This window comes from Chrysochloris asiatica, unplaced genomic scaffold (assembly GCF_000296735.1).
Source record: "Chrysochloris asiatica unplaced genomic scaffold, ChrAsi1.0 scaffold00004, whole genome shotgun sequence".
Lineage (NCBI taxonomy): Eukaryota > Metazoa > Chordata > Mammalia > Afrosoricida > Chrysochloridae > Chrysochloris > Chrysochloris asiatica.
Window position 1 is genome coordinate 30,744,686 of NW_006408522.1, and position 11,443 is coordinate 30,756,128.

The 11,443-nt window shown below is 41.9% G+C and overlaps 1 protein-coding gene across 1 annotated transcript in view; it reads right to left on the reverse strand.

Moving 5' to 3' along the window:
- SORD (sorbitol dehydrogenase) overlaps positions 1 to 11,046 on the reverse strand; it is a 46,856-nt gene extending 35,810 nt beyond the window's left edge. The window contains exon 1 of the mRNA XM_006831874.1: positions 10,984 to 11,046. Within this exon, the coding sequence (XP_006831937.1) occupies positions 10,984 to 11,046 (63 nt within the window). The remainder of the gene's footprint in view (positions 1 to 10,983) is intronic.
- Between the last annotated feature and the right edge of the window lie 397 nt (positions 11,047 to 11,443).

An 11,443-nucleotide genomic window follows, 5' to 3' on the forward strand; every position in this document is an offset into this window, starting at 1 on the left:
CCTATAAACCTACTGTTAGTCACATACTTCTGCAATTAATTCATGTAACCAATCTAAAAGCTCTGTAAGACAATAAACACAAAAACCCAGTTTGAGTTGACTTCCTTTAACTTACCTATTTGCAGACTTCCATTAAAAAAAATGATACTTTAGTTCTGTATCTTACTGTATAAATGTGATTGCACATAGCTCCCTGGAGTATTTGGTTTCATTATCACAGACCAAGTATTTACTTGGTTTGAACTGTTTCAAGCCTTCAGGATAGCTCTTTAATTTTATTTTAATGGGATATGTGTTCTGATTCTTACATTTAATGGTGTCAGATATGTGGGATCCAAAGTTACATTATCTTTGGTGGTCCCTGGGACATAGGCCCATGGAGCTATGGTATCAGCATAGGCTCCTTCCTTCTCCATTGCTTCCTAAGAGCACATAAATAGCCTCTCAAGCCAAGCTTCTCTTTCTTACACTGGTGCTCCTTGAGATAACTAAGACACCATTACTAAAGACAGTTAAAAGAATCAGTGGTCAATGTAACATGAAATAAGTCAATGTTTCTGCACAGTAAGTTAGTAAAGTAAGGCTCTCACATTTGGTAACCAATATGGGACACTTTTTTTGATTAGTACATTGCTGTTGTTCTTAAGTGCGGTCAAGATTAGTACATGTTGTTGTTATGTGTCGCGGAGTCAGTTCCAACTCATAGTGACACTGTACAGGGTTTCCGAGGCTGTAAATCTTTATGGGAGAAGAAAGCCTCATCTTTCTCCCATGGAAGAGCTAGTAGTTTCGAACTGCGGACCTGGCAGTTCACAGCCCGATTTGTAACCACTACCCTACCAGAACTCCTTAAGATTAGTACATGAAGGCCTCTTAAAGGTACCAGGAAAACAGAATGGCTTCCATGCAAGATATGATCACAAAATGTTAAAAAAGAAAAGAAAGTGGAATGCCAAGCAGCTGGTACAGGCCCTCCTTTACATTCTGTTTTGCCTTCTTATTCTGGCAACACTTTTACTGAGTTCCTTTCTTTCCAACAAAATTGGTAGATAAATGTCTATCTGAGATACTTTTTAAAATCTGTCCCAGTATAGATGCAGAGGCTCTTCCCCATATTACTTTTATCCTTTTATCTCAGAACAGGGTAATATTATAAAAGATTTTCTTCTTTGGCAGTTCAGAAGGAAAGAAAGCAGGTTTTGTATGGTTATGAAAGAATCCCAGAGTTTGTAAAGAATTTGTGTGGCTTTGGGAAACCAAAGTTTCAACCTAATTCTTAACATGCTTGATAAATGAGCCTGGATTTCCCTCTTACCGGGACACTAGTTTGAGGTTCATCTTTTAAAACATTACAAATGGAATATACTTTGACTAATTTAAAAGTTGAAAGATATCTGGGTTTTTTTCCATAAAAAAAGTCTTTTAAGTCTTAGAAAAGCTACTTCTTGTAGTTTTATAACTACTTTGAGAACTCTGATATAATTAGGTCTGTTTGAAAACTGACGTCAGCAGTGATATATATCCCTCATTCTACATCCTCTTATGAATCCAGCTTGAACCTCTGGAAGTTCTCTGTTAATGTATGGTTGCAGCCGTTTTAAAATTATCTTTAGCAAAATTTTACTTGCATGTGATATTAATGATATTGTCCAATGACTTCCACATCCTGTTGGGTCACCTCTCTTTGGAATGGGCACAAATGCAGATCTCTTCCAGCCAGTTGGCCATTTTCCTATTCAGCTCTTTTACCTTATCATTTCTTCCATTTGCTTTAACATGTCTATGTTGGAGAACAAGATTTATAGAGTCTCTTTGGACATCCATTTTGGTCTTTTCCTTCTTTCTTGTCTTCCAAATTTCTTGGCATAGATGAGTAAATGCCTCCAGTGCTGAATCAGTTTGTTGAAAGATTTCAATTTGTATTCCATCAATTCCCAGAGCCTTGTTCTTTGCCAGTGTCTTCAATGCACCTTGGACTTCTTCCTTCAGTATCATTAGCTCTTGATCATAAGTTACCTCTTGAAATGGTTGAACATTGACCTTTTCTTTTTGGTATAGTGACTTTGTATAGTCTTCCATCTTCTTTTGATACTTTCTGCATCATTCAATATTTTCCCCAAAGAATCCTTCAGTATTTCAATTTAAGGCTTGAATTTTTTCCCTTAGTTCTTTCAGCTTGAGAAATGCTGAGTGTATTCTCCTCTTTTGGTTTTCTAACTCCAGGTCTTTGCACATTTTGATATAATATTTGACTTTGTCTTCTAGAGATGCCTTTAAATTTTTCCTATTCAACTCTTTTACCTTATCATTTCTTCCATTTGCTTTAACATGTCTATGCTGGAGAACAAGATTTATAGAGTCTCTTTGGACATCCATTTTGGTCTTTTCCTTCTTTCTTGTCTTCTTAACGACCTTTTGCTTTCTTCCTATACTATGTTCTTGATGCCATCCCACAACTCTTCTGGTCTTCAGCCTTTAGTGGAATGAAGGATATCATTACTGATGTCAGAGCTTTCATGACTGAAAGCAGAGAATACCAGAAATATGTTTATCTGTGCTTTATTGCAAATGTCTTCAATTGTGTGGTTCATGACAAACTATGGACAGCATTGCAGAGAATGAGTATTCTGGAACACTTAATTGTGCTCATGAGGAACCTGTACATAGAACAAGAGGTAGTTGTTCAAACAGAACTAGGGAACATTAAATGTTCCCTTGTTTAAAATTAGAAAAGATGTGCGCCAGGGGTATATTCTTTTACCATATTTATTCAATCTGTGTTCTCAGCACATAATCCGAGAAGTTTTGTTCCTGTTTTATAAGGGATTTATTCAATGTGTTATGAGTTACATGAAATGTGTCATCAAATCAAAAGAAGCACATGATTTTCTTACGGTTAAAATGTTGTGTATGTATTGATATTTCCTCTTATATTTTTGCCTAATATTAGACAACAAGATCATATTATTATATCATAATTTAATTTCTTTAGATAACTAACTTGGACACACCTTTATTTCTTTTGAATCTAGAATAATTGAAGTCAACAGTTCTAACTGGCGAATTCACATCGTTTACCCATAATAATTTTAACATTATTCAGATGTTCTGGTAGTGTAGTATATTATAAACTGGGCTGCTAACTGAAAGGTCAGTAGTTTGAATTCACCAGTTGCTCTGTGGGAGAAAGGTGAGACTTTCTACTCCTGTAAATATTTATAGCCTTGGAAGCCCTATACAGAGTGACTATGAGTCAGAACTGACTCAGTGGCACACAACCACCATCACCACCATAATACAGATGTTTAGATACCTAATAATATTGGTATTTTCTTGATATATCCAGCCAATGGTACTATGTCTTCAGATTATTGTATATCTAAAGTTCTTTAATATAAAGTTACTCATTATGCTTAGAGATTTTTTTAATCTAAAGTTTTTGTTGCGCCTTTACTTGACTTTACATTATTTTTGTAATTATTTCTTATCAAGTCTTTCACTTTTAAGAAGTTTTATTATTACTATAAGCTAATCATGGCCATTTTTTAAGTTTGTCTACTGCAGATAAGTTTCACTTTGTTGAATCACTAAGAAGACTATCCACTTACCCCAACTGAAGAGAGCTAAAAACCTTCTAAAACTGTTCAAACTACAGAAGGACTTTAGCTAAATTCAAACACCTTTGTGGCAGGAAACAGACAACATCGGAAGTAGACAACTCTCACGCACACTCTTGAAATTACTGGACTTTGTGTAGTACTTAGTGTTTCTGAGGTTGTCTTACTTTACAAGTTTGGGTTTACTGACTAGTAAAAACTTTATACAGACCATTGTTGCCCTTGCTATTTGCTTCATACTTGCTCTTCTTCTGTTCATACCTGTACTGCATTCCCTAGGCAGTATCCCCTGTTTTATTATCTTCTTTTTCCCAAGCAAAATAACTGAGCGAGAAATTGGTTTTACTAGAGTTGTTGGTTAGTATTTTTACATTAGGAAGCCATTCTCAAGCATTCTCTTGTTATATTCCATAAACTTTCACTAACACCTGACATGAGAATGCCTTGGTGAAATTATCCCAAGCAGTAGCAAACACCAGAGACTGTATTAATGGTTGGATCAGCCATCCTCATCCCTGTGGACAATTCATGCTGGGGATGGAGCTTTCCAAGAGCTGTCAGTCCTATCTATAGTTATTGGCTTCAAAAAAAGTCTGTTCATCAACTGTCAGCTACAATGGTAAAAACTGCTGACAACCTAGCTGACAATATAACAGCTCGAGAAAGATTTTTATAATTTTTAGCTATAGTAGCATTAGACAACCACATTAGCCTAGATTTTCTCTTACCCAAAAACGTCTGTCCTTCGTGTTTCACCTGGATTCGCACCTCAGCAGAAGCAGAATAGCAGCATCAGGAGAGTCTGTCAGTAGGCTACCTGTTACATTCCATAAGCACAATGCCAGACTCACCCTTTGAAGGTAAATTCAGTTGTCTACCTAAAGGTATTGGATTGAGGATTTGATCCATATCATTCACTGGAGTAGTAACATTAAAAGAATTCTGTGTAGAGACAAGATACATGACTGTGATGGAGTTGAACTCACACCTTAGGTTGTACCTTCAAACAGGCCAAGCTGGTCCTCTAATGCGACCCTACTCTTCAAGATCCATATTCACAGGGTCATTGGAAGTAGAATGCTGACCAATGGCATGGTGAAGAGTTTTTGTGGTGCCTAGCTAGCTATACTGTGGGATCTTAAAAGCTTACTAAATAAGTGGCAGCCCAAAAGGAGGGTTCGACCAAGAAGTCCATGCATTGAAAGAAAGCATTCTTCATATTGATCAAAAGGAGGGAATGTCTGACAGCTCCAAAATGGTGGACCTAGATCTGAGTTTAGACTTCATCTTAATTTCTGCTTACTTCTCCAACAACCATTAACCTTTATACAGATGTAAGCATATAACTAAGGAAACGTTTATCTCTGTGGTTAGGCTAAAGAAAAATGCCAAAAGATATTCCTCAGGGGGACTTGACATAAAAGACTTATCTAAAATCTGCACAAGCAGCCTGCTAGATATGTACTAAGAAACTAATTTAATAGAATGTTCTCAGAAAAGGAATACCTTACCACTACCCTGTGACTAACCTATAAACCCTTTAGTCACATACTCTCCAATCATCTCATGTGACCAATCTAAAAAGTCCAAATATATTTATAGTATTTTGACATTGCTGCAAATCCAAATGCAGCAACAAAAATATTGGTCTGTGGACAACTAGAAATAAAAATAAAATTGAGTTTGTGTAGCACTGTATTAAAGCACCCATGTGTGCCTGGAATGTACTAGACACCTGTCATAGATTGAATTGTATTCCCCCAAAAATGTGTCGACTTGACTGAAGTGTGATGTGATGAGCCCTGGTCGGAGACATTGTAAATTCTCACTTCTATGATGTTAAAGAGAGTGGACGCAATCTACAGGATTAGGTTTTATCTTGGGTCAGTCTCTTTTGTGATATAAAAGAGATTAAACAAGCAAGCAGAGTTTAGAGGGACCTGCTATCACCAAGAAAGAAGATCCAGGAGTGCACGGTGTCCTTGGGACCTGGGGTCTCTGCACTGTGAAGCTCCTAGATCCAGAAGACTGATGCCAAGACACATGGAGATCTCTAAGGAATGTTGGGCCTAAATATACTAACAAAGAGCAAAAGCCTTCCTGTAAAGCCCGCACTCTGAATCTGAACTTCTAGTCTCCTAAATTGTGAGAACAAATTTCTGTTTGTTAAAGGAATCCACTTGTGGTATTTCTATAGCAGAACTGAACTCCTGGTGTGGTGCTGTAGGATCAGCACTGGACTACAAACCACAAGTTTGGCAGTTTTAACTCACCAGCTGCTCCTCTGAAAAGCTATACAGAGTTGCTATGAGTCGGAATCGACTCGACCGCACTTAACAACACTAGATAACTAGAGAAGTGCAGTATCTCCACACTCAAAGCAATGGACTGTGAACCACAAGGTCCTTGGTTCAAGTCCACCAGCCACTCCACAAGAGAATGATAAGACTTTCTACTCATGAGAAAAATTAAAGCCTTGGACAAGGATTTAAAGCCTCAGAAATCCTATACAGGGTCGCTGGGAGTCAGAACTGACTAGACAGGCACTTAACAACAACTAGCTTACTAAAACAGCACCCAAGAAACAAACAAACAAAAAACAGCACCCAATATATAAATGCCCTTCAATTTCCTTACCATTCAAGTGAAACCTAGAGGATTAGAAGTAGAGTTACCACCCACCTTCCATCTCCAAAAATAGCTTCCGCAGATGAAAACCAAATTAACTATCTTATATTCCAACTTCATGAACCAGTAGTTCATTTCTCAGTTTAAAAGAACTCTTTGATTTCTCAAGACTGACCAAAGAGGCATAAAGCGATCAAACTGTAAACATAGTTTAAGACAAGATTACTGCCTGGGCCCACATTTAAATCCTTTTGTAAGAACTGTCCGTGGTCTTGGTCTTTCCAAGTTGAAATGGTTTAAGTATCTGTTTCTCATTGGTCTCTGGGCTCCTGCTTAATTCTGTAGCTAACACGCTGGATGTGGATACCAGGCTAGCCTTTTACATGCATGATCTCATTGAATTCTCATACAACCAGAAGATGAATTATTGTCATTTTATAGATGGGGAAATTGAAGCGTGACGAGAGTAAGTAGTTCAGTGAGTGATGTAGTTGTCAGCCCACTCTGCCTCCCCCACCAACGTGGCTTGTGCTTTTTTTACTATTTCCATTTAAAAAGGGCCTCAACTGAAAGAGTTGTTTTCTTCTTTATGCATGAGCTCCATCACTTCCCCTCTTTATTTCCTCAAAGTCCCGAATTTTCTCTATTTAAAATATGGGAGAAAGTGAGTAAAAATCTGAACATCTATGTGTGTGTTCTCATTATAAAATAAAACCACCAGTATATTTCTCTACTTAGTCTCTCTCTCTCTCTCTCTGTCTCTGCCTTACCACCCTCTGGCAAATGCCTGAGAGCCTCCAGGCCAGGGACTACTGGAGCAGCCAGAGCTCTCTCCCTTGAACTGGCCTCTGAGATCAACAACTTCCCACTGGAGAAGAAATTTAATTTCTCCTTCAGTGCGGTGCTGTGGCTTAAAGCACTAGATCGCAAATTCGGTCTGAACTACAAGATCAGCAGTTCAAGCTCACTAGGTGTTCCTTGGAAACCCTACACAGGTTCACTATGGGTTAGAACTGACTCAATAGCACTTAACAACAACAGTCAGAGTGTCAAGAAAGAAACTGGAATCTACCTGGGCAGGTAGATTCCTGTCAGATGAGTGAATTCCTTGTGCCCTGAGCTCCACCTGGGTGACCTTTTCCCACAGAAGCACTTCCCTGGCTGGAAGACAGAGCAGTAGAAAGGTAGAGTTCAGAGGGGTTGTACTCTGGCTTCTGATTCAAAGCTCCTAATTTTAGGAATGGGCCTTTCCCCCAAATAACTCCCTTCGCATGAGTTCTTGGACATGAACCATTTTTACCTGTGGACTCTGTCTCTGGTCCATCCAAATGGGCTGGTTTGCTGGGCCTCTGTTCCCTACCCAGTCAGGAGTGGAACCTTGTTTAGTCTGAGCTTTGGTGGGTCTGGAGTCCCTGGGTGATGCAGTTAATATGCTTGACTGTTAAACTGAAAGGTTGGAAGCATAAATCCACCCAGATGTGCATCAGAAAAATCAGTCATTGGAAACCCTACGAAGCACAGTTCTACACAGGGTTGCCAAGATTACAAGTCAACTGGAGGGGTACTAGTTGGTGGGTCTGGAACTCAACAATGATTTTGATATCTCAAAAGTAGAAAACATTCCCATTCTTCCCTCTCTAGCATATCCCTTTTGTAATTTGTATCCAGTTTCACCTTACTTCGTTTTTTTCTCCCCAAATGCAACTACTGACTTAATTTTCAAGCCCCAAGAAATCCCAGATTTCTTTTTAGCTCCCCCCACAAGAGAGAACACTATTCCTCCCCAAAGTTTTTCCAGAACTGTTCTTCACTTTTGCTATCTCTGGTTTATTACTGATACCACTGACCTCCACCACTCGGCCTACTTGTCCTATGGAAGGGAATGGAGGGGCAGAGATACATATTGAGAGGGTGCCCCATGGGTTACTGGGGGATGGTAAGGAGCCAGGAGAGTTTCCATTGGGTTGGAGGTGCCTCTGAGGCAGCACAGGCCTCCCTGGTCACTCTCCTCTGCCCACAGCTTTCTGCTTCTTTCCCTCCAATGTTAGGGCTTCCTCCAGGGCAATGTTCTCAGTAGCTTTTCCTCTCACTTCACAGGTTTCCCTCAGCCTAGGCAAGCTCAACCATCAACAGTTTCTCAACAGGGCACTATTTTGGGTAGAACAATTATTTGTTGTTCCCAAGAGTGCTGTGTACTGAGTGAAGTTCAACAGTTGTGCCCCTAGGTACTGTGAAGGCCAAATCCCCTTCGCATGTTTCCAAAGGCCCCCTGAGACAGGGGATAAGAGGCAAGGGGTACTGTACAGCAGAGAAACAAACATCTCCATCTGCACAACAGACTCTGCACCGAAGGTCATTTCTCAAAGGCACCTGATGTCATTTCCAAAGACACCTTAAACTCAAATATTCAAGCCTGATCTCAAATGGACTCTTCTATCTAGTAAATGATCCTTCTATCTCCGGTTCTCTCAACGAACCTGGGAGTTGTCTCCTAGATCCACTGTGAACCCTTTTATCCAGTGAGTGAGCCAACACCACAGCCTAAATTCTCCAGCCCATCATATTTTCTAGAATATTTAACTCTGCCATTAGGATATACTCCCCACCCACCACCACCCAGTTCCCAGCTTGTAGTCCTTAATTTAGTCACATGGATTCTGATGCAAAGCTAATGAGGCCATTTTTAAGGGACACCCCTCTAATCTTCCAAGACTTTGCATACATAGCCTTGCTAAAGAGAGGCCGTCTGGCCAACAGTGGGAGCACATGAGTTTGGAAGTTAAGGCAGAGTACAGTCTGAGAATATAACTCTAGGTCTGCTACTTATTAAGATCAGGACCTTAAGTAGGCCTTGAGCAGATGGAGGGGCCGGACCCACCCACACCTCCAGCTTCACCCCCTATCTATTCAGTAAACAGCACCTGCAATCTTATATTTCACATGTCTTTGAACTTGCTCCTCCAGCAAGCTTGAATATCTCCTTATTCTTTCAGAAACAGCATCAGTACAGTCATTCCCTCTGGGCCTTTTCCCTGACCCCTGACCTCACCCCTGGCTGAGATAAGTGTCCTCTCCTCCTGAGGACTTTATACTGCAGCACCCATCAAAGCTCTCACTCTGTTGTAATTGTTTACTTCATCTGTCTCTCTCCCTAGAGTAGCTTGGGGCCGGGGATGTGTCCTCTAAGCCCTCAGCCCCTAGCCTGGTATTTGGCATATGGAAGGTACCTCTCACTGACTAAATGTTTGTAGAATGAAGGACTGAGTTTAAAATTACTCTGTGAGCTATAAAGAGCTATCCTATGTTCCCTTCCTCACAGTATTGCCTGGTGTTTATAGCAATAAATACTAATAGTTGCTGTTGTTACATGCCAATAAGTCTGTTCCAACTCATAGCCACCCCTGTAGAGGGTTTCCAAGGTGTGGCTGGTGAATTTGAACCACTAACCTTTAGTTTAGCAGTATAGTTCTTATCCTACAGTAACATGCCAGGACCCCACTAATAGTGTCACATCAATTCAGGACCTTGGGTGCAGGCTCTGAAGTCAGAGGAAGAACACTGAAGTGGGAGTTCAAACTTCTGAGTTCTTGCCTTGTTGTTGTTGTTGTTGTTGTTAAGTGCCATCGAGTTGATTCTGACTCATAGTAACCCTGTATAGGGTTTCAGAGGAGTGGCTGGTGAGTTTGAACTGCTGACCTTGAGGTTCAAACTGACCTTGAGGTCAAGTATGTATCCTGTGGTGTCACAGTTCTTGCCTAGGCTCTGTTAACCTGTCACCTTGGACATGGCACATTCCTCACCTGAGAAATGGAGAGTTGGCTCAGGGCAGGGGTTCTCAAAGATTCTCAAAGGAATTTAAGGCCTCGAAATATTTAAGAATTGTAACCTGGATAATCTCTCAGGTCCCTCCAATCAATACAATGGTGCATGCTCTCTTTGAGGGGGAAGAAGTACTAGGAGCAGCAAAGAAACACATCTCTCCATGATGACTGGCATTCACCCCACCTACCACTGCCATCCCAGGCCCATCTGAGCGAGACTTTGTCAAGGGGCAAGGGCCCTGGCATGAGCACAGGGCTGACTCTGCAGTTCCCTGTACCTTGACCCCATGAGCCAGTGGAGAGACTTACATAATGTTCATAGAGGGGCAAGGGGACAGGATCAGAAAGGAAAACAGCTAGAATATGATCCCAATGTTTACTAAGGGCAGTAAAGGGAAAGGTGCTTTGGAGACACGTAGACAAGGGGGACACCAGGAGTGGTGTCTTGGCTGGAAGGAAAGGACCAGCACTTCCAGTGCACCTACTATGCGTGGGGTACTTGAGTGATCACAATTCTTCAAGGGAGGTTTTATCAGTCCTAAGCAAGCTCCACAGTTTTTAAGTGTTCCTCTGACACCCTCCCCCTCCAAGTGCAGATCCTAATGCAGGCCACTTTCGAGTATCTCTTCTGAGAGGTGCAAAGACAAGAAGCTGGACTATGCATCTGGAGCTGCGGTGGGGAGCGGGGGAAGAGGCTGCATCATTTGGCAGCATGTCCAGGGCGCCTGCCACGTGCCAGGCACAGGACTAGATTCTGGTAAGCATACTACAAGATTTTAGCAGCCACCGCCCATTGATAGTCAGCTCGGATCTAGGAAACCAGGGTGTTGCTGGCGCAGGGCTGGGACTCGGGCTGGGCTGGGAGCCTAAGTGTTTCAGGGTTAGGCTAGGCTTCCCATCCCCCTTCCCTGTATTACCAGACGCAGGTCCCCGGCTCCGTGCACCACCAGGGAGAGGTTCTCGGCCTTGGCCGCCGCCATTTCGTCCCGTCCTTAGTTGAAGCTGGAGTCTGCAGAGCGTGGTTACTCTGGTGGCCCTAGGGCAGAGGGTCCAGAACACAGAGCAGGGGCGGAAGGCGGGGCCTGCGCTCGGTGGCGCTGAGCGGACGGGGCGGGGCTTTCTAGCCTTTGACAGCAGGGCGGGTCAAGCGCTGATGGGCGGGGCTGCCCTGCTCCCTCAGAACCAAGAGCAGGGAGGGGCTAGGGACTCTAGTGTAGAGAGCGCAAAGCCGGTGCCTAGCCTCCATCACCTGCTCGCTTGTTTCTCTCGGCTTCACATGCAAGCAGACAGCTGCCGTGAAATTAGCCTACTGAAGAATGGGGATGGAAGCTGTTGAGAAGGCAGGTTCTCAGACCCAGCACTGAGATTGTTGTGTTA